This window comes from Pelodiscus sinensis, chromosome 14 (assembly GCF_049634645.1).
Source record: "Pelodiscus sinensis isolate JC-2024 chromosome 14, ASM4963464v1, whole genome shotgun sequence".
Lineage (NCBI taxonomy): Eukaryota > Metazoa > Chordata > Testudines > Trionychidae > Pelodiscus > Pelodiscus sinensis.
In genome coordinates this window covers 8628245-8651169 of record NC_134724.1, presented here as the reverse complement: position 1 = coordinate 8651169, position 22925 = coordinate 8628245, and the positions used below count along the sequence as shown (strand labels likewise).

Below are 22925 nucleotides of genomic sequence, written 5' to 3'. Positions count from 1 at the left end.
ATCCAATCCTCCTGTTGATTTCAGCACACTCTGGACCAAGTCTCCCCACCTGTACAAAGTGCTGCAGCAGGTAAAGGAGAGCCAGACTCAGCAGAAACAATGGTGCCAGGTTAATTAAGGATACAAGCCAAGTCATTTGTTGCCCTGGCCCAGAGCTGTGCCTTTCCAGCTATTATTTCAAGAACCGGTTTTAAATTATTACTTATGTTTATTATTTACTTAAAACAAACCGACTACAGATGCAGGCACGGTAGCTGATCATAAACTAGGCAACTATCCAGCAGAAAGAGGGAATGAGAAGCCTATGGAAAAGCAAAAGAAAGAGGAGCCCCAGATGGGGAGGACTTTTGATGTCCTACCCAGAGCCTGACCCTTGGATTGCAGCTGATGAATTCCTCAGCTGCTTCCCTGTATGCTGGGACCTCTCCCACAGAGATCGCAGTTTTACCAGCTCGGCTCTTAACTCCACTTTCCTCAGCTTGAAAAACCAACTAGAATGGGGACAAACCACCTCTCTCCAAGGGCAGCCTGCTCCGGCAGGGGGTGCTGTTTTGCTGCCGCTCAGAGGACTCGGCTATTGGCTCCCTAGCCCCGGAGTCCACGCCAGCCCCAGCCCAGCCCGGGAGGAGCCGCCGCCGCCCAGCCATGAGTCCAGCACAGCCCCAAGCAGGGGGAAGAGCCGCGGGTGGGAGCTGCCGCCCGGAACCCGCAGTCCAGTGACACCGTCGCCAGGGCGAGCGCAGCCCCGACGCCCGGCACGATGCTGCGCTCCTGGGAGGAGTGGGACGAGAAGACCCAGCTGCGGGAACTCAATTCCCGGCTGCGGCTCTACATGTCCCGGGTGCGGGAGCTGGAGCAGGAGAACCGGCTGCTGGCCCAGGAGCTGGCCGAGCTGCAGCAGCAGGAGGTGGCCGGGCTGCGGGGCCCCCAGCAGGAGGTGGCCGAGCTGCGGCTGCACCTGGCCGAGCTGCGCCGGGCCAAGCAGGGAGCGGAGCAGGAGCGGGACGGGCTGCGGCGGGAGCTGGGGCAGCTGCAGCTGCTGGGCGCCGAGGTGCTGGAGCTGCGGCGCCGCCTGGCGCCCGAGCTGGCCGGGCAGCAGGCGCTGCTGGAGCGGCTGTGGGGCGAGTGCGCCGCCCTGGAGGAGCTGCTGCAGGGGCTGCGGGCCGAGCACGCCCGGCTGCTGGAGCGGCAGCGGCGGGAGGCGGGCGAGGTGCGGGCGCTGCGCCTGGACCTGGCCGCGCTGCCGCCGCCGCTGAGCGGGCTGAGCGTGGAGCAGCTGGAGGAGACCTACGAGCTGGTGCTGGGCCAGGCCTGCCGCGAGAGCCTGCTCCGCTACCAGAGCCAGCTGGGCGCGCTGCAGGAGCGGCAGGCGCGCCTCGGCCGGGAGGACCTGGAGCAGCTGCGGGCCGAGGGCGCGCGGTGCCGCCTGCAGCTGGAGGAGCTGCACCGCCAGGGCCAGCAGCTGGGCGGCCTGGGCCAGCGGCTGGAGCGGGAGCTGCTGGCCCTGCAGGAGGAGCACGGGGCCGAGGTGGCGGAGTTCCAGGTGGGTGGTGGCCGGGCGCACGGCTGGCGGGCACCGCCCACGCCCCCCAGGCCCAGCAGCTAGCGGGGGAGCCCCTGGCTCGCGTTCCCCTCTCCGGGCTGAGCTCCGGCCCGGCCCCGCGCACGTGGGGGGACGCGGCTCGGCAAACTCAAACTTTCTCTGCGGAGCGCGGCAGGGGCTGGGCGGGGCTGGGTTTCTTCCTCTCCTCGCTGCAGCCGGGAGAACGGTCCTGTCTCAGGGATCTGGGCGTGTGCCGCTTCTCTTCTACCCGCTGCAAGACCCCCCCCCCCCCCACCATTGCCCTCCACCCCCTTCCACCTCTCCCAGCTATTCCTTTTCCGAGGGTCCCTTTCCCCAGCCCCCTTTTCCCTCCTTCCTGGAGTCCCTCTCCACCCCTCTTCTGGGGACCATCCTCTTTCCCCTTCCTCCAACTCTTCCCTTTCCCCACTGCCTCAGGGGCCACTGTCTCCTTTTCTAGATCCTCCCGTCCTCACAGGGGTCTCAATGTTTGTGCCTTTCGCGCGGATTCCTGCTGGTGGAGTTTCTTCTCCCTGCATCCATCCTAATCCTTCACCTTCTTGCACCACTCTCTAGGGTCCTTCTCCCACCAGTTTTCCCTCTTGAGCCTGTCACTTCTCTCTAGGTCTGTCCCTCCCCACCCATATCCTGCCCACAGGATTTCTTCACCCAGCCTACCTCTGCTGGCGCACCCTGTAACCCCACTCCAGCTGCCACCCTCCCTGCCTCTGCCCAAATAACCTTGGCTGCCTCTGATCTTCCAGCCCCCACGTGCACTTGATCCTAAGACCCTTCCCCCCCGCCTTAGCTTGCCCTTGCTCTGCTCCCTCCCATTGGGTACCTGGCCTTTCCCCAGCACCACCTCTCTTGGGCCCCTTGTACTGGTTGGGTGAGGAGGCTAGGCAAGGAGCTTGCTGCATTAAAGGGCCAGAGGCAGAGTGGCTATTTCTGGCAGGAGGCCCCAAACTCAAGGATTCCCTTCAAAAACTTGGGTTGGTGCTGGGCGCTCTGGCTGGGGAGCCTGTGAGGTGTAAGCAGGGAGATGGTGATCCCTAGAGAGGGCAGGGGGCCCTGAAGGGGCACCCAGGGCTGCAGTCAGCCCCGGGAGGGAGACAAACCCTGCCAGCTAACCTGGCCCCATGGCCAACTTGCCATAGTTCCTGTGGACACGGAGCAAGCCCTGGGAATAGCAGAACTGAGCAGCAGCCTTGTCGGATGCGGTGTGAGTTCTGGGGACCTACACTCTGAGCTCATTCCAGTTCATGGCAGGCAGTGCTTAAAATGGTCTAAAAATATGAATGTGTGATTGGGGGTCGGAGTTGCCTGCCTCCCGTGAGCATGGTCGGGGACCCTGTTGGGAGGGGACAGACTGCTGCCTATGGCCTGGCATGGAAAGAAGCCAGGTGCAGGTGCTTTTCCCTAGGCAGAGCTGAAATCGCACCCCTCACAAACCAAAGGCTCCAGTTGTAGAAGTTTTATTTCGTGGGTCTGCCACCCAGAGTGGTTTAAGCACTGACACCAAGTAGCTTGTGATGAGAGCTGGCCCCTTGGGACAATGAAGCGTGTCTTACTCCATGCACCCGTTTTCTGACTAGCAAAGTAAGTGCTGATCTGTGCTCCCCTCTGGCTAGAACAGTTCTCTACTCGTGATCTTGAGCCTTGAGGGGTCAGACCCCAGCATGGTTAACTGAGCCCTTCATTTTTCTAAGGCAGATGAGAGACTGATGATCATGGTGCTGACTGGGCAGGAGGAATGAAAATGCCATGGTATTTTACAACAGCCGATTGCCCCAGTCTTTGTGGGCAAGAGTTCTGACAGCCACAGTAAGGCAGTATGTCAGTTACAAAGCACCCCATGTGCATGGATAGATCAGCATATGCTAGGAGAGCAAAATATCAAAGGTTACGGATGGAAAAGACACATTAGATCATCCAGTCCATCAATCCGCTATGCAGATCAGAAAATAGTTCTGCCCTGCGTTTCCTTAGGGCAGCATTTCTTTTGTACTTCATCAGACCTTTTATTAACACTCTGCTAGCTCTCTTTGTCTGTCTGCAGCCCTCGTGTTAATGATCCTATTGTGTGTAAGAGCATGTCTGACATGGGAGATTATGGAGATATTGCGCATTGTGCGGGAACTAGAGTGTGATTGCTCTGTCTGGATTTTAAATTGCTAGCTTGTTTGCAAGTTGCTGTGAACAGAGCCTGACCAGTTCAAAACAACAAAACACAGCAAACAGTGGAGCTTTTACACTTAACTTGAAATATTCTGGTCTTTGAGGGTTGAGTCGTTCTCTTTTTAAATATCATTTAAGTATTTTTCAAAGCAGCGGATGAAGATTTTATCTGTGAATCTCCCATTGATTTTAATAAATAATAGTCCTGCAACTAAAGCCAGGTGAAAGTGTAGAAAGTGACAAAAGTTTCCTGTAGGTTTATGTTTTTTATTTTGATGAGAGGAAAATTATATAAACTTATTTCCTCCACCAGATTGTAAAAATGATTTTATTCCTAAGATGCATTACCTTTACAGACCTGGTATAAAATGCTATTAGACATTCATAAAGGAAAACCGATTGATCGTGAACAATAATGGCTCAAATTGTTTCACTAAAGCAGCACAATATCTCAAGTGTCATCCACCCCCTTCCATACTTTTTATCATTTACTGTTCAATACCAAAAAATTTCCCCCTATGGCTGCAAGAATGGCTACTTCTTTCCCCTATCTCAGCCAGAAGAGATGTTTTTGTACCAGTGTCATCTCCATATGTGTTTTTATTTCATGGAGGATTTATGGGGAAAAATGCTGCAGGTATTTTGCAGAGTGAGTCAACTTTTAAAATATTACTGGACTGGCAGCAAGCATGAGAAACAGCAGGTAAAAAATGCCAGTTAGAAAAATCAAAATTACCATGTGGCTGCTAGTTGTTCTGTCCTTACACACAAATTTAATTCTGACTCTGTGTGTGTGTGTGTGTGTGTGTGTGTGTGTGTGTGTGTGTGTGTGTGTGTGTGTGTGTGTGTGTGTGTGTGTGTGTTTTTAATTATCATCCCAATTTGAGGTATTTTAAGCACAGTATTTACTGATATTTTAAAATGAGTTACGATAAGCATCTCGAACTGCTTCAAATGAAAACACATCAGCTGCCATTTTTGCATGTACCTTGATTATTATATTGAAGCTTCTGTAATATTGTTATCATGAGGGTTCGTGTTTATTGCTTCTCAGTGTGGGAGGGTGGACTCACCGCTGGCATGCCACCTTATGGCTGGGCATGGTAGCGGGCTTTCCTGCTGAAATGGCTCTAGCCCTGGAGTGGACTGCCTCTTCTCATACCTACGGTCCTCCATCAGTGTTGCCTGTAAGCTAAGCACTTGAACAGCCACCCAGGACACATTGAAATGCTGCCTCGCTGACATGTGTTTCCATTTATGGTGCACATCAACACATTGCTCGGTGCGTATAACAACATTTATTCCACACATGGATGGAATATTGTCCTCCATCCAAGCCATTTACTGCCCACCACCTTTTGTTGGTACCAACGGGTTCAACAAATAAAGGTCTAGTATCTTTATATCAGATATTGAATCCTCAGCTTGGAGCCCACGGTGCTTATCCTCTCATGACTTCAAAGAGTCCTTATCCCCTTATGTCAGGTTTCATGCCACCTTACTCAATGGCTGGTAGGGGAACTCAGACTCTTCCTCTCCTGTGGGTTCTACTTCAGGGACTCAGTAGTGAGCAGGCAAGCACCGTCTATTCAGACTTGCTCCTTTGTAACCTCGCTGGGTTTTTCCCTACCTCAGCCCCATCATCAGCAGGCATGTCCCATAGCTCCTTCGTGGGCCTACTGGGTACCTGTCTTGTCCTAGTCTTCACAGCCTCTGTCTTCACAAGCTGCACAAACTATTTTTGCCCCTCTCACAACTGAACTTTCATTCTTCTCAGCTTTCCTGTGCTCTGCTTTTCAGTTGAACAGCTCCTAGAACTTTCTCCCTGAGAGTCCAAATCATGTCAATTTATCACGGAGCACCACTCGCGTCCACCTCCCTGACGTCTCCTGGCCAGCTGCTAGAGTTCTTTGCTCAGAAGGATTCTGGGGCCAACTCTTCCCTTTAATCTCCTGGAGTCCTTACCTAGCTCTACTTTCAATATAGCACTATACTGCTGGATGAGAGGGGAAGAGGCTTTGTAGAGCTCTGTCTCTCCCTTGGCTTATCTGGGCATCTTCCCCATTAAGCATCTTTAATGGGACTGCCATGCCCTGTAGTTGCCACTAGATGCTATTACTAAATGCTCTAGCTTCCCATAACCCTTTCAGTGCCAGTGTGGGATCCACACTCGATCTGAATGATGTTAAAACTGCTCCGTTTACAACGAGAGAAGGTTTCTCTAGTGACCACCTAGGCAAACCCAAACTGGCTTTCCAGGCAGTCTGTGGGAAAGAGGTGATCTCTCCTTCCTATCTGTCGTGGGAAAATACAAGATGGGGGAAAGCAAGTGTTTTAGGTTTTCTGCTCTTGCTCAGTTTTTCCTGACCATTTCTTTTACAGAAGTGAAGATGTTTACGAAGGCTTTGGATGTCATGGCCCGAAAACGAGTTGCTAGATGTTTGTTTATTTAAAAGTGATGTCACTTAGATGCATATTTTTGACCAAAAATATGTGATGATGATGGTAGGAATTTCCTTGACAGCTGCTGTAGCAAGGGGACTGATTAATATTCTCCACTTTCCATATGGCCATCTCATTTCCAGTGCTCCCTATCCTCATAGCTTTCAGTGCTAATACAATTTTTATGCAGTAGAGTCTAATTTAGAGGTTCTTGACCTTTTTCTCTTTAGCCACTCCCTCCCCGAACATGCTATTAAAAACTCCCTGGCCAACTTCTACTACAGCACCCGTTTTTCTCCATACAAAAGCCAGGGTCACCTTAAGGAGTTGGAACCAGGGCCGTTCCCCAGAGCCCCGCACTATAAGGGGCACCATGAAGCTAAATTGCTCAGCCTTTGACTTCAGCCCTAGGTGCTGGAGCTCAGGGTCTTGGGCTGCTGTCCTGCATGGAGTGAGCTTCAGGTTTCTGCCCTGAGCCTTAGTGAGTCTGACGCCAGCTGTGCTTGTTGGACTCCCTGAAACCTGCTCATGCCCCCCCCTCCCAAGGGAACCTGGACCCCTGGGTGAGAATCACTGGTTTAACTGGACTGGACAGTCACGAGCACAGAGCCTGTAGGAAGAAATCCTGCATTTGTGCGAGTGGGCTAATGGATAGCTAGTAGGAGTCTCCTGTCTCGGGTATCTAGGCCCTGATAGCATGCTGTGACAGTATTTATGCTGAAACTCCTACTGACTTCCATGGCAGATTCACATACAGCAGGATAAACAGGAGAGGGCCTAATATTTTTAGAACACAGAAAAGACCCTGGCTTTCATCTTGCTCCACTGAAGCCAACTGGACATTTGCCACTGACTTCAATAGACTCAGGATTGGCTCCCGTATCTGTTCCATGATGCTGAGAGCTCCAAAGGAGAGGAAAACGGCCTCTTGTTGAATTAACATTTAACACAAATCTGTCACACTGAATTCCTGTGGCCATTTCCAGCCTGCCAAGTGCTGGGTTGCTTCTTTTTCTTTTTCTTCTATTAAGCTGCTAAGTGGCTTGGGAGTTGGTAAAAGATGCCAGATCAGGAGTGCCGGAGAGTCTGAAGTCCTTTATTCACAAAACCAGGACAGTTTGGGCATCCCGGGAGCAGTCTTTCTCCTACTGCTCTGCTCACGTTTCACATTCCTGACTAGAAGGGACCACTGTAAGAGTGTGAGATTGATAGGAGACCCTCGCGATTTGTAAAATTGCTCTTTGCAGTTCTGTGTATTGGTGGGTCTCTTGTGGGCTGGGTGGGACCTGGGAGCTGCGGGGAACTCACTGTGGCTCCTTGCCTCCGTGGTGAGTCCTCGCAGCTCCCAGCCTGCACAGCGAGGCCGGGAGCCACAGCAGCCTCACCCTAGTGGTGAATGGCAAGGGTTTCCTGTAGTCCCTTTCAGTGCTTTAGGGCAGCGGTTTTCAAACTTTTTTTTCTCATGACCCAGTTTAGTCAAATTTTGTGGGGTTGCGGCGTCAACAATTTTCTTTGAGTGTGGGCTCCAGGGTGGGGCTGAGGATAAGAGTGTTGAGCTGTAGGGGGGGAGGGAGGGACCAGGGCTGGGGCAGGAGTGGCCTTACTTGAGCAGCTCCCGGCCAGCGTTGCGACGTGGGTGCTAAGGCAGCTTCCCCCACTGGTCCCCTGATCACCTTGCACCAGTGCCTGACATTCCGTGACCTAGTACTGGGTTATGACCCATAGTTTGAAAACCACTGCTTTAGTGGACTCCTGTGATTTCCCCCCCCCCCTCCATTTCTTTACATGACTGAGTGGTGAACCTTGCCGAGTTAATCCCCTTGCTCAGACCTCTGAAAGGAGTCGGTATAGTGCCAGAACTTAGATTATCCACCTTCCAAGATATGGGTGCTGCTTCTTTAAAGGGATGTAAGCGACTAGTCGACTATCCGATAAGCAAAAGAGCCCACTGGCTTTTAATATGCTTAAAAGGCTGAAGCACAGCAGCAGCATCTCCCCCGCTTATTGACTGATTGACTAGTCGATGGAAAATGAACCTATATTTAACATCCCTACTTCTGTACAATGGTACCAAGAAAGACTTTTGAGACCATTAGTGAACCCACTTAGCTCAGCACGTACAAAGGTCAAGAAAGCATAAGGCCCCAAAACAATCCTTACATTGCCTAATAACTACCCTTCCTTAAGGCTTGGTGTACACGGGAGCTTACTTCTGTAAACTGAGAGCTCCAGGGTGTGACTAATCCCCACATAGGTTACAGTGACCTTAGCACCAGTGTGGACAGAGCTGAGTCAGTTGGAGAGCTACTGCCCTTCATGGAAGTGGATTTATTATACCCATGGGAGAACTCTCTCCCGTCTTGACCAGATGTGCTGTAATGGTGCGGCTGCAGCACTGCCAGTGTGGATTAGCTCTCAGTTTAACGTGCACATGTTCTAGCTGTCCTATGCTTGGCAGTCTCGGGGAGCTATAAGCATAATCATCATCGCTGTTGGGGAAGGATGTAATTCCAACAAGGGATTCCAGTGACAGAAGGTTTGTTTTTCTCCTGAATGTGCGCTGGTGTCCTTGGCTTGTTGCTTTTGATACAGTTCATGGCTGGCAGTTTCTCTGACCCCACTCTGAGTTAGTCTCATGGCATCTTCTCTGCGGCTTTAGGCCTCTAGCCTGCCTCTCCTGGGGTGGTATCTTGCAGTTCTCCCTGACTTAGACCTTGGCATGAGCCTATAGTCTCTTACATATCAACTGTGATTCAGCAACCGACTTGCCATAGACAGAGGCTGTTTTGCCACCTCTGGGGGCTGGTGGTACCATGGAGCCAGTGCTGGGGGAAGCTGGCTTTTAAGTTGTCTCCTTCCAGCACTGCTTCTGCTTCACCCCCCTCCCTCCCCCAGCTCCCGCCGCTGCTTCCTCTGATAAAGAGGCAGCAAGAGGGGGATGCGTATAGTTGACAAGATTAGTCGACTACACCTCAACACCCCATTTATATAGCTGGGAGGGGGCAGTGTGCACCCTATAGGATTACAAAGGTTCAGGTTTCCAAAAAAAGGACAGTGCTGCAGTTCGGGGGCGGGGCTGAGGGAGAACCTGCTGGGGGGGAACTCAGTGGAGGTGGGGAGGAGAGTCTTTCCCAGTCACAGCGGCAGGGTGGCAGTCCCAAACCCAGGAGGCAGTGACAGCCACCTGTCAGCACCTGCTGGGGTGGGATCTGGTAGGTGGGATCCAGGGGAATGGGCCCGTCATCGGTGGTTGCAGGGGAGGGACCAGTCTGGAAGCGGACCAGTCAGGGCTCTTTCTGAAGTGTAACATCTGCTCTGCAAGAATCCTGGACACAGCCTGCTATTGGAAAAGTCTTCCTGGATGGACCCTCAAAAAAGAAGCAATGTTTCGGAGAACCCAGACGTGTGATAACCCTAGTAGGGATGTTCATGGGTAACTAGACCCATACTGGGTAACAGTTAACCCGTACCTGGAGAGCCCCCATGGAAGATTGCCGTAGCACCGTCCGGCTCCCACATGGGCCAGCAACCCTGAAAGGGGCTGGGAACCGGCAGCCCCGGAAAGGGCTGGAAGTAGCTGGGCAGGAGCAGCCCTTGCCAGTGGCAGGGGCTGGAGTGGCCCCCCACCCATCCCCATTGAATCAGTTAGCCAGTTACACTTAACATTTAACCGGTTAACTAATTAAATGGTATTTTACCCCCTTAAATCCTAGTTTTCTTGCCATCCCATCTGTACCATGGTTTTCAAGGTTTGCCTTTTTATCCTCAAAAGTCCCATGTGTGTTCCCGGCCTCCTGACTCTGGCCGAAAAGGTTTATGCACCCTGCTCTGGGGTGTCAGGGAAAGACTTCACAAAAGTTACTCTCTTAATTCTTTCAGTTCTTGGTAAATGGGGGGGGAACGACTATCAGAGATTTTTGTCTGCTTTCCTGTTTGCATGCTGACTGCTCCTGGTGGAATGAATGCTTTTGCAATTGCTACAGTCCACTTTTGTGCAAGGTTGCTCCAATGCTGTATTGGAATTGCACAAGCTTCAGAGCCCACAAAGTCTGGGCATGCACTATCTCAAGTACACTCCTAGGGTGCAGATCCTCTTTCTGGAGCCCCTCGATGGGGAGATGGAACTCCTTAGTCTAGCTGCCTCAACTCCACAACCAGTGCTCGTCCTCGGTGAGCATTCAGAATGCTGCTCACTTCAGCTCCTCAAGATGAAAACGAGTGGTGGTCACTGGCCTATTTCCTAATGAAGGCGTAGGAGGATAGAACCCTGCTTGAAACATCACCCATAGGTCCAAACATCCCCAGACTCTGGAATTTCAAATCTCATAACTTGGGTCCATATGTCTGTGGTCTCCAAAATGGTTTGCAGACAGTTGTGACCAAGTCAGATTCTATTCAGGTTATCGTGCTGCATTGTTCACCATCATATTTGTGCATTTCAAATGTGTTTAAATAGAAGTCTGTGTGTGTGTGTGTGTGTGTGTGTGTGTGTGTGTGTGTGTTTGTCTTTTCAATGTTGAATTTGGCTTTTAATGTTCTACATACGACAATTATAAGAGGGTGCTTTTTGCTTCCCTGCATAAAGGGTAACCTTTGTGTGTGTGTGTGTGTGTGTACATGTGCAGGGAGCAAAATGGGGCAATAGGATGGGATTTTGTTTGTTATTTAAAGACAATTTAATTTAGCCAGATGTAACACACGCATCCTAGCATGAATAATTTATCCTGGTAATAGTATCTCATGAATTATACGCCAGTGAAGTCCAAGTGTAGGTTATATATATATTTCTGTATTTCCTCTTTGTTCCCCTTAAAACTGAGATACTAGTGCATGTTGCTTTAATACTTGTAAAGGTTTTTATCTTGGTGTTTGCAGTAAAACTGGTAAGTTTCCATAAGTGCAAATGTGAAAAAGTAAAATCAAATTGTTCAAAACTAATTGGAAGTGTTTCTCTTCAGAGGATAATTGACGCCCTAGAAGAAGAAAAACAGTTCCTGACTATGTCAATCATGGATTACCTAAAGGACTACAATGAACTAATGCAGGTGAAAGCAGGACTCAGCCTTGAAGTTGCAACTTACAGGTAAGGATTATAACTGTAATGGGTAGTAGCCTCAGGAGATGTCTTAGGTAACTTATTATAAATCAGACATGTGAACTACATTTTCCATCTTTTAGGGTGTAATTTGGCATCTACTTTTTAAAAGGATGACACTTGTTGTTAAACTCCTCAGGTTTCCTTTCCTTAGCACATCTATAATTCCCATTAGAGTGGGGGGTCTGGATTTCTGGGTTCAGTTTTCAGCTTGCTATTAGCTAGCTGTGTGACCTGGGTCAGGTCACTTAACCTCTCTGTGCCTGGGTTCTCCCATCTGAAAAGGAGAAGTAATATCTATGTGGCGGAAGTATTAAAGCATAATATTGTAAAGTCTGTCAATATCTTCAGACAGAAGATCATGTAAAGTGAATTATAACTATTGTTCATTAACAGTGTGAATAGGTATTACCTACATAAAAAGGGAAATTAGAACCTTTAGACATAGCATTTCACCATAGCCATTTAACTAATAGTAATTATGTCTATAATCTATGGAACAGGATGTTACTGAAGCCAAATAATCCTTTGAATCCTGGAATTCAAAACATTTGCTGCTACTTTTGCAGTAAAGTTCTTGATGCAAAAGCAGCCTGCTTGATTACTATGATGCTAAAAGCCAAGCTAGCTGTTAATTGTTTTTAGTGTGTTTGAATAGATACAAGTACTAGATGAAGGCTCAACATCTCTCAGGTTGTAATTGATAAGTCATAAGACAGGGTGGATCTTCCAACAGTCAAGTAATAGTGCCAGCATTCAGTGTTCAGTTTGTTACTGGACTTGAGTGTGCTGCTTACTGTACCTTTTTTGTTTTTCTGCTACACTGAGTTAAGTAGTGATATTCTTGGCTCAAAGGCATTGTTTCAATTACAAGTTCTGTTTCTGCCAAAGAAGGAAAAGCAATAAAGAAATTAAAATAAAATTCCATTATTTTAAATCCATGATACTCTGACTGAGATGTGGGAGTTGCTAGTAGTTCTTTTAATGTGTTTCTTGCAGCTTTTTGTCGCACATGATATTAAAACACGGTGTGATTTAATTAACAACCAGTCAGGATACTTTTACTGTGTTGTTTTAATGAATTGTAGAACACTTGGTCAGTCCTTTTGTTCGAAGAACAATATATGTAGTAAATGAAACAATGAATTCATGCTGCTGTAGCTCTTTGAATGATGTTGATCACCAATAAGGTTCCTGAACTACCGAGGTCTGAGTTTCACTGTTCTAAACCTTACTTTTCAGATCCTGAGCTTTGCTAAGGAACCACATGCTCGGGCCAAGTATGAGATGTAAAGAACCATTCTGCTAATAAATCCTCTTTACTTGTGAATATTTCTAGTCTGTTGAGCACTTGAAAAGCCAGAATAGTTCTGACATTTTAAAGTCATAAATGAATTGATGCATGGCACATACTGGTTCAGAAGGGGGAAAAAAGTTGATGAATAGAAGACAAATGCAATTTTTATGGTGAAGGTTCCAAATTTTTCCACTATTAACACTTTATTTTCAATAAAGTTGGCAGATGAAACTAGTTGTTTACAATTTGTATTGATTTTTAAAGTCACGAGACAACAATTCTAATGCAGTGAACCAAATAACCTTGTTTAATACGTGTGTGGCTGCTATCTTATCCTTAAGAATCCATAGATTTGTTTATATTGTGTATTAACATTTGACACACACAGAGCATAGTAGGATACATGCTTACAAAGCTGCTTGATGGTAAGTACTGCTACTGATGTCCTTAAATATTTTGCAATGTTACTGTGAGCAAATAAGCAGCTGAGTTTGTCCAGAAAGTAGTGGGTGAAGTGATCCATCCATGTTTGTTAATTCAGAGACCGTTATTAAGTGGAAAGAGCACAGAAGTCACTATTACTAAAAACACATAGAATTGCTAAATTCTAATCCCAATTCTGACACCTGCTTCATTTTGTTGCCTTAGGCTCATGATCTAATCTTTTTGCCTCAGTTTATGCATCTAATAAATGGAGCAATAATGCCTTGATCTCGGTAAAAAGGGCTTTGGTGCTGTGACTATTGATGTTTACACAGTGCTGTACATGATGCTGCCCAGATGGCTTGGTGCTTTGACATATGCTTAGTAAATGAGCAGACAGTAAGTTGCAGCTCTGTAAAAGTCAGCTGTGAGCCTACTAAATCTGGGAGCCTCTCCAGCAGTCATATCCCGATTATCTCTAGAGCAGTCCGCCTTAACGAGCGGGAGACAACTTGGCATTGTCTTGAGTTGGGATGTAAAATCCTGTTTTAATTAGTTAACCGGTTAAATGTGATGTTTAATCAGTTACCCAACCCCCCTTTTAATCGGTTAAGAGGAAGGGGGCTGCTCTGGATGGCCAGAGCGCCCCAGTTCATGGCAAGCCCCATGGGGCTGGAGCAGGCCCCGCCTGCGGTGGGTGGGGAGCTCCAGCCCCCACTGGTTAACTGGAACTGGTAAGCATCACCCATTATGAGTGATGCTAACGAGTTCACCTTTCACATCCCTAGCCTGGAATGTATGTTTGTTGTCCACTGAAGTTACTGTCTTAAGCCTGTAGAGACTCATGAAATGTTCTTTATTAGCTTGTGATTCTCTGTGCCTCTGTCCGTTGTTATCTCTGTCTCGCCAGGACAGACTTCAGCAGATACATTCACAGCTTCCTGTTGAAAGAAACTTTGGTTGAGGTCAGAGATAGGGGTTGTCCAGCTGATCAAAAAGCAGTTCCGTCCTGCCCCTGTGAAGAAAATTCCTTTAATGTCTTAGGAGGGGAAAAATTACTATTTTGGCTACTCCATGTTTCATCCAAACAAAACTACCACCCTTTACTGGGGATTTAATCCCCTGCCCTAGTAGATGATATTGCTTCACTTCATTGAGGAAGGAAGACATCATTTTGGTTCCATTGAACCAGCTGTTGAATTAAAGCTGCTCTGGATTCCTGGTCTTCTGTGTCTATTAAACCAGTTCCTGTAGTACCCTTTGTACCAGGATGCCTAGTATCCGCTTCTTATTCTCACAGAGGAAATCTACTCCTGTCCTTTATTAGGCACATCAAGGTCCAAAGGCTATAAGGAGCTATGCTCGTAATTCTGAGGCTTCTATTGTGAAGTTTCAGTGATTGCTGTGAAACAGTGTCCTCTTAATATGATGGACAAAGTACATAGTGTTTGTTTTATTTCCCTCTTCTTTGTCCCACACTAGAATGTCTCTATCTCCCACCCTGTGTGTTGTTTGCTTTGTTTGACAACTCCTCAAGCTAGCGTCACTAAGTAAGGGTGAAGGAGTGTTTCCACTGGAGCTAGTCATTGCCACTCCTGAATTGGCTGGTGAAAATGATAGTGCAGCAAGGAACTCCCTTCCCCCAGGACCAAGCATGCTTCCTTCCCAGTGCTGCCAACCCTTCCTGCTCTGATGAATGGGATCGGTGCTGGAAATGGAACTTCTCTTGCATAGCAATATAAAGTTCTATGCTTGGCCGTTTCCATTCTTGTGCTTTATTTGTAAAGGTTGAAATAAATATTTTCCTGTTGTTCCACAATGTGGTTTGGTGGCGCCGAGATGCTAAAAAAAACCCACACTAGTTTAGATTGTGTAATAGTCTCCAAGAAGAAATTGTGGAAGACCCATCACTTAAGACATTTAAAACTAGATTGAACAAAATACGGGAAGATTCGCCGTAGGGAACAATCTTGAATTGGCCTGTAAGGCATTGTAGCCTCATCTTGCCTGGATCCTCAGTTGGTGCACCATGTCTGTTTCACTTCATAGTCTCCTTCTAGTTGGCGACTATGTGCTCTGGACCTTCAGCCAAAGGAGAAATTCTCCACTTGCAGGGAGTTTCTGGGGGTACTGTTGAGAGGGTTAAATCGGGACAAATTGCTTAAGGACAGGGTTACTTACAGCCCAAGGCTGGGGGTTCTTTATTACAAGGTACAGCACAGCAGTGTCAAAGAGCACTTCTGTTTACCACACTGTTTAGCAAGAAGTCATACTGTCCCCTTAGACATTCCACCCTTCCTCTTCCACTACCACTAGCACTCCTTACACAGATGAGCGGTTATGAAAAGGAATCTCACCAAATCCAAACAGGTTTCTTGATCCCAAAGGACCAGACACATTCCCAAGTCAATTTATTCTTCAGATCTTACCCAAAAGAACATGCTGTGCCAATCCTTTAGAATCTAAAGGATTATTAATAAAAAGAAAGAAAAATAGGTTGAGAGTAATATTGTTAAAGGAATTAAATTACATATACCCGTTATGAAGTTCTTGTGGCAGGGATGGATTAATCTGCTGCTTTATAAGTCTCTGGAATACATCCTTTTTTAGGATGGGTCCTCAATCCTTTCGCGCTCAGTTCATAGCCAAGATGTTTCAGAAGTCATGAGCTGGGATGAAGACCAAATAGAGGAGTTCCCAGGGCCTTCTTTATACCCTTTCCCATGTGGCGGGAATTCCATTGTTCTTGCTGTGTGAAAGTATGCCCAAGACGGAGTTTGTCACATGAGCAATCATCTGTCCATGAATGGCTCGGTCCTTCTTTAGGTAACAGCCATGGCTTACATGCTGGTTTGACCCTTCACAGCAAAGCTCCTCAGATGTGGATTGGCATCACTTAAGGTGTAGTGTTAGTGAAGTACTGCTGTTCTCTGGGCTGGCAAACTTTTCACAATAGGTTGGCCAAACCCGTTGATACTTCCCAGAAGCAAACATTTGAAATACAAGTACATAGCCAACACTCATAGCTTCAAATACAAAAATGATACATGCATATGCATAGAATCAGCAAAGCATAAGCTTTCTGTTGACAACTCACTTGGCCCACTTTGTATAAGATTTGGTGCAAACATGTAACAGTGGTTGCAACAATGTTTTGTATGTTCATCCAAAAATCCAACAATGTCACACAGGGCAAATGGAAGGACAACTAAATAATATACAAGCCTTTTGCTGGCAGTTATTTTTGGGTTTCTTCTGCTAGCTGCCATCTTTCCTCAGCGCTGAAGAAAAAGTCCCTGGCATGTCTAGTGTTTTCTGTTACCACCAAACGTGTTGCTCCTGCCAGCTCCCTTATTCACTCAGGCTATGTCTACACTCGCGGCTTCTTGCGCGAGTAATATGCAAATGATGCTAAGCGTGGAATATTGCCGAGCCTCATTTGCATAGCTAATGAGCCTCCATTTTTTTCAGACGAGGCTCTTGCGCAAGAAGGAGCGTCTACACTGCCCCTTCTTGCGCAAGAAAAACCCTCTTGTGCAATGCTGTTACACCTAGTACTTGACAGGAAGAACAGCATTGCACAAGAGGGTTTTTCTTGCGCAAGAAGGGGCAGTATAGACGCTCCTTCTTGCGCAAGAGCCTCTTCTGAAAAAAATGGAGGCTCATTAGGTATGCAAATGAGGCTCGGCAATATTCCACGCTTAGCCTCATTTGCATATTACTCGCGCAAGAAGCCGTGAGTGTAGACATAGCCTCAGTGTTCTGCCTCATATACTGTATAGCCAGCCAAGCAGGCCTGGTGAGCGGTCAGTCACCTGCTCTTCTTCACATGATCCCTGTCCTCCAATCCCATTGATTTAGAAGGAAAACTTGGCTCAGTGGAATTGGGCCTGAATTCTCTTTAAAGGGCCTGCTCAACCTGTGACAGGCCTGGGTACGTCAGTGGTCCTCAGCCATTTCCAGATCGTCACCCGTGTTCCAATAGAAAAATATCCCTCTGTCCCCCCCGAAGCGCGGCAGTTTCAGGCCCCTCTCCCATCTAGCACTGAAGAAAGGGAGAGTGGCCAGGACCTCCTGGATCTGACTGTAACCCTCCCCTCCATGGGGTTCCTGATCCCAGGTTGAGACCACATGGAAGAAATAACCTAAGAGGGCGTCTTTTTTTTTTTTTTTTTTTTTTTAAGTGATGGATTTTTGTGGCAAGGCTTGTGCTGTGGATCGTAACAGATTGCACACGCATTATTATTTTTGGTACCTAGGGATGTTACATTTAGTTTAATCAACTAATCGATTAGTCGATAAGCAGGGAAGCTACAGCAGGGTTAGCTCCTGGCCCTGGGAGCTCCTGGGTCTGCTGCGGCTCTGCCTTTTAAATGTATTAAGAGCCTGCCCGCTCTTAATACATTTAAAAGGCTGGTGCGCAGCGGTGGGGGGACCCGTTGCAAGCCAGGCCAGCTGATTCTTGACTTGTGCTGAGTCCCCTAGCTGTGCACCAGCCTTAAATGTAAAAAGGCTGGAGTGCAGCGGGGGGACCTGGCATGAGCCAAGAATCTGCTGTCCCAGCTCACACCAGGTCCCCCCTGCTGCAGTTGTGATTTTTTAAAATGTTTTAAGAGCCAGCAGGTTCCCAGCTCACGCTTGGTCCTCGCTGCCCTCCCTGCCTCTCCCCTGTGAATACGGTGATGGGGGAACCAGCTGTTAAGCCAGCTCCCACCGGCGCCTGCTCCCTCTCCTCGTTGGCTCTGATAGAGGTGGCGGGGGCGGAGTGACTAGTCGAGGGATTAGTCGATTATCTGATAAGTTTTTGCTTGTCTGATAGTTGACTAGTCACTTACATCCCTATCGGTACCTTCTCACTTCTGTCCCACCCCACTTGTGTCCCTCACCCACCCGTCTCTCTTGTCCTTTACTGTAAGTTCTTTGGAGGCAGAGCCTATCATGTTCTTTTATACCAGTAGGCCAGTGATGGGCAATCTGCGGCCCACTCGGGTCCTATGTATGGCCCATGAGATGTTTTGTTTACCATTGCACAGATTCCGCTGGTTCTTGTCTGTGTAGTTTTTTTCCTACCGGTATTACTAAAGTGACATGCACTTAAGGCAAGGGCATGTGAAGTGATTGCACACAACCTTGTGAGAGCCATGCACTCCCTCGGCATCCAGTCAAAGCTACTGTGCAGTCGGCACCCCCCCCAATTCTAAGTACGGAAGTGTAGTTAGCAAAACTACCCTATCCCGGGAGACCATCTTGGTTACAACAACCTTGCGGCCCAGTGGAATGAAGGAGGTCCTCTCATGCAGCCCACTCACTAGCGTAGGTTGCTTCTCAGTGCGCTAGATGTCAAGGCACGTGTTAAACAATGATAGTAATAATCGGGGGGTTGAGTTAAAGAGTCAGTATTAATTTCCTGACTCTCTTGGGAATTTCATGTTCAGACAGTTATGGCAGTGGAGTGGGTCTCTGCATTCAGGGTGTGAGTTTAAGTATGTATCTGCACAATTACTTTATAAGGAAGGATTTCTTGAAGGAGCATTTTTCATTGTTGTTTGTATTGCAGTGGTGCAGAGAGGCCGCAGCTGAAATTGGGATTCGAGTCTAGGAACTATATAAACATGCAGTAAGAGAAGGTCCCTCTCCCAAAGAGCTTACTGTCTAAATCGATAAGACAGACAAAGGGTAAGGAGAGGAAACTGACTCATTGAGAGAAGTTACTTGTTCAAGATTAAAAAGCAAATCTCTGGGAAAGCAAGGAATAGAAACCAGAGTTGCTAATTTTCAGGCTCTTGCTGTATCCACTAGGCTATGCTATTCCTTATTAATTTACCCTCTTAAAAATGTGAAAGTGATTTTAATATCTACATTGCATTGAAGTCAGTGGAAATGTATCCTGAGCCAGAGCCCGTAGAAACACTGAGTCACAGTCCAGTTTTGCTGGGGTTTTCTCTTTATTTTCATGTATCGCTTGTTTTCAGAGCCAGCCTGTCTCGGTGCTATTGCCATTTGCTATATAGCGTGTACTTCTTGGAACTTATTTTTAGTGACTTCATACGTTGCTCCAGCAACTGAACAACTGTTGTTTTAACAGCAGCCAAAAATCCCTAGTCATACTATCCACGTTCCTACTTTCCGTCGTCACAGTTAATATTTTCAGTGCCTGCACTGTCAGATTGTTCAGACTTTTCTGTAGCATTGGCAGCACTAGCCAGAATGCCAGATGAGAGCAGCAATTTTCTTTGGAGTTACAAGCTAGAAGAGATCAGATGTTTGGTCTTTGGAGGTTTCTCTAATTAGGAAACATAGTCATGACTTTCGCCTGCTATAGATGCAGGGTAACACCTTTATTCTTCATTTACTGAACTGGTTGAGCTTGCCCTGGGGCTTATCCCCAGGGTTAAATATAGATTGAACCTCACTCATCTAGGACACACTGGTCTGGCAACATCCATGGTTCAGCAGGACCACAGATGTTGCTGGACCAGAGCACCCCAACGGGCCAGCAGCAGGGAGCCTGGTAGTTGGAAGTGGCCAAGGAGGACAGGGCTGGCTCTGAAGCCCAGCGGTGGTGCCCCATGGCGGGCAGCCATGTCTGCACTGGTGCCCTGGGGCAGAGGAGCCGGAAAAGAGACTGGGTGGATTTGCTGGCTGATGCGGAGGGAGCCCGGAGTTCGTTGTCAGAGAGGCTGCAATTGACCTCCCTTAATCTGGCAAGCTGCCTCCTTGGGGACCGGTTAGGTCCTGAGGGGGGCCAGACCAGGGAGGTCCAACATGTATAATAACCTGTGTTAACAGAGAAAAGTTTGGGGTTAGCAAACACTTGTTAACCAACCCTGACCCTTTGTTTAACCGGTACTAACACATGCTTGCAAAGAAAACGTTACCAAAGTGAACTATGGAAGGATTCAGGGTTGTCCTCCTGCAAGTGTGGAAGGCAAAGGTGTAAAGCGTTGGTTAAGTCAGAAACCTAAAGATGACGGTTTAAATGTAAACACTGTCTATCCCACCACTGATCATGTTAGCAGAAACAGCCAGTTAACGTGTTTGTTAAACTTTCTTCTATTCCCTCCAGGAGCTCAAAGCCTCAACTATCAAGAACCTCCAGCTTCACCCTGATAACTTCTATCATGCAGTTACTGCTTATCAGTGCAAAACATTTGGCATTTCCAAAATGCAATAAGATGGCTGCACTATAGGATGAATAAAAGAGAATATAAGAAAGGGTTACTGTACTGTGATTACATTATTCAATTTGATAAGTAACTAAAGCTGCCATAGCATTTTTCACAGTCTGATGCGCCAGAGTGCTGTCTAACTTTAGATCTAACTTTTTTTTTGGGGGGGGGGCATATAATTGGGGGAAAAGGCATCAGTTAATAGAAAAAGGATCTTACTTCATAGCAGGGAGTGTAGGTTAGGAACGTGAATGGGTAACCGGTTACCCAGTAAGCCAGGCTGGAGCGGTTCCCCCCACCAGGATCCTGCTTAATTGGTTAACCAGTTAAACCTAACATTTAACTGGATTACTGATGAACTAGTATTTTTTATCCCTAGTATAGGTGTGTCGGCAGGGCAGAGGAAGAAATAGCAGACTTGGAATGTCATAGGAAATAATTGCATATTAGATGTTTGTAGGAATTACCAGAAATTCTCCTGTCCGTATCTGTTTGGCCACCATTTCTAAACATTCTATCAGCATGCAGCATACAGCCCTACTGCATGTGTTTTGTAGATCATCTAGAGAAGGCAACAGTCTTGCATGGGCAGATAGAGAAGTTCTTTTTCTCCACATCTATAAGTTCTCTGAGGCATGAGTTTAGAGAGCCCTTTTAGTGCATTGTGAGCATCCTTCCTTAGGAAAACACATTGATGGTGTGAGTCATTTGTAACCTAAGGGAAGATGATAGCATTTCTTTAAAAAATTCACTGAATTGTAGCTCTGTTAATTTCAGTGGGACTTGCTCTCCACAGGTGCATAAGGGGAAAAAACTCAGGGTAGCACAACACGCAGGGGCAGGTGGTTTGTGCCAGATTGTCAGAATGCCAGTCAGAATGAGCAAAATCATAGGGTGAGCAGTGGTCTTGGGTCTCTCCATGGTGCATAGGAGGTGCACTCTACAGCAGGGCTACTCAACACACAGCCCATTTGTTTGTGGCCTGCAGTGCTTTTTTGGTTTACGTGGAGCTCAACATGCAGCCTGCAGGCGGAAGCCAAAACAAAAAAGTAGTCAATATAATGGTCTTCTGTTGATATGTGTGTTAGTAGTTATATTCCTGGACTGTCACTGCTCATTAAGTGCTGTCCTATTGGTGGAAACCGGATAAATATTGCATTTTATTAATATCAGCAGAACTGACTTAAATGGTGCCTGTGTGTTGTGTGGTCTTGCCTTAATCTTTGTATTCATTCCTGTGAGTGTGAGAGAATATTTTTGCATATATTTGCATATATATTTGCATGTATATGCAACCACACTTAAGTTGCGGCCATCGGCATGTGCTGAAAGTATCTTTGTGGCCCCCAGGGCTTCCAAAGTTGAGAAGCCCTGCTCTACATTATGTACCCACACCTAGGGTCCAGGTAAAAAAAAAATGCCATGCTGTTATTCTGTAAGACAGTGTTTGTCTTTAGTATTTTCCATGAAGCCAGCTGAAGGCCTGGTCCCTAAGGACAGCTGTGTTTGTCACTAATATGGGGGGATGCACTTTAGCAGACTCTGCAGAGTACTAGTGTCCTTAACACAGGTAGCAAGTGACGGTGATAGATGCAGATGTTAAAAATTGGGTAGGTGTGACTTTTTTTTTATGCTTCCCGTATCCCTTTCTTGAGAAGCCAAACAAAATTTGTATTCCAATTGTTTGTGGTAAACTGCTGTTGAGCTTACAGTTGTAGCTGGACAGCGGAGCTTTAAGAGGGAAATATTTACAGCAGCCCTGATTTCTTAAAAACATGGAAGTTATTTTAGCTAGGGGGAAGGACTACCAAAAATTGTGACAACAGAATGCTGAGAAATGAAGGGGAAAGATGAATTGGCCTAAAAATCTAGCAAGATAATTATCACCATAAAGTACTTACCAAAATGTTTTTACAAAATATATTGTGCTGATGTCAATTTGGATGACTTCACTTGATTATCTGTGTGTTACTAAGAATATTTACCTTCTTTAATCTGTTTAGAACTGTTTTCCCCTAGTATCAGTAAGTATGTTTGAAAGTGCAAGTGATACTCTTCTCTCCTGTTCATATGTCTGTGCTCCACTCCCGAACTTGTAAAGTGTATTATAACTCTTCTTCCTCTTTCTTTTGATCAAATGTTTCTGTATGTGTGTTTGTTACAGAGCTTTATTAGAAGGGGAGAACAGCCAATGGATTATTACATGGATTGATCAGCAGGGGAGAGAAATACCACAAGGTAAAGAAGTGAACATTAAAGTTAAACCTCTAAATAGAGATTTTAGTCAGTTTAAAAACAATTGTTTCCATTGAATCAGTGTAAGTGTGTTGCAATATATTTTAGCTGTTAAGCACATAACAAACAGCCCCCCACACCAAAAACCCACTTCTGTGAGCTGTGTCTGAGAATCAGTATTTTTAAATGAATTAATCTGTGTGTTGATAGTAGGGCCCAATGCCCTTCACAGCTTAGACAGCAGCAAGCTAAGCTTGTCTGTGTTGCTCACTAATATACTTCAACTTGGTTTATCTTCAGTGGGTTCCTTTTCCACGTTCATTTCTGCGTGCGCTGTGTCTGTTGAGATGTGAGTTGTACCAGTGTCTTTTGCTTACACCTGTGTGGAAAGCATCAGACTCCTTTCATATGAAGTACTAAAGAGTGATCTGATGGTAACAGCTTTGGGTCATGAATGGACAGTTTAAAAAGTTAATCCCTGATGACACACCTGTTTTTAACACAGTGCTGATAGAGTGGGATTGT

General features: G+C 46.9%; 1 protein-coding gene across 1 annotated transcript in view; it reads left to right on the top strand.

Moving 5' to 3' along the window:
• Positions 1-440: 440 nt before the first annotated feature.
• Positions 441-22925, top strand: part of SYNM (synemin) — a 41006-nt gene continuing 18521 nt past the window's right edge. Inside the window, exons 1-3 of the mRNA XM_075896970.1 lie at positions 441-1543; positions 11140-11264; positions 22330-22403. Of these exons, the coding sequence (XP_075753085.1) occupies positions 761-1543; positions 11140-11264; positions 22330-22403 (982 nt within the window). The 5' untranslated portion in view covers positions 441-760. The remainder of the gene's footprint in view (positions 1544-11139; positions 11265-22329; positions 22404-22925) is intronic.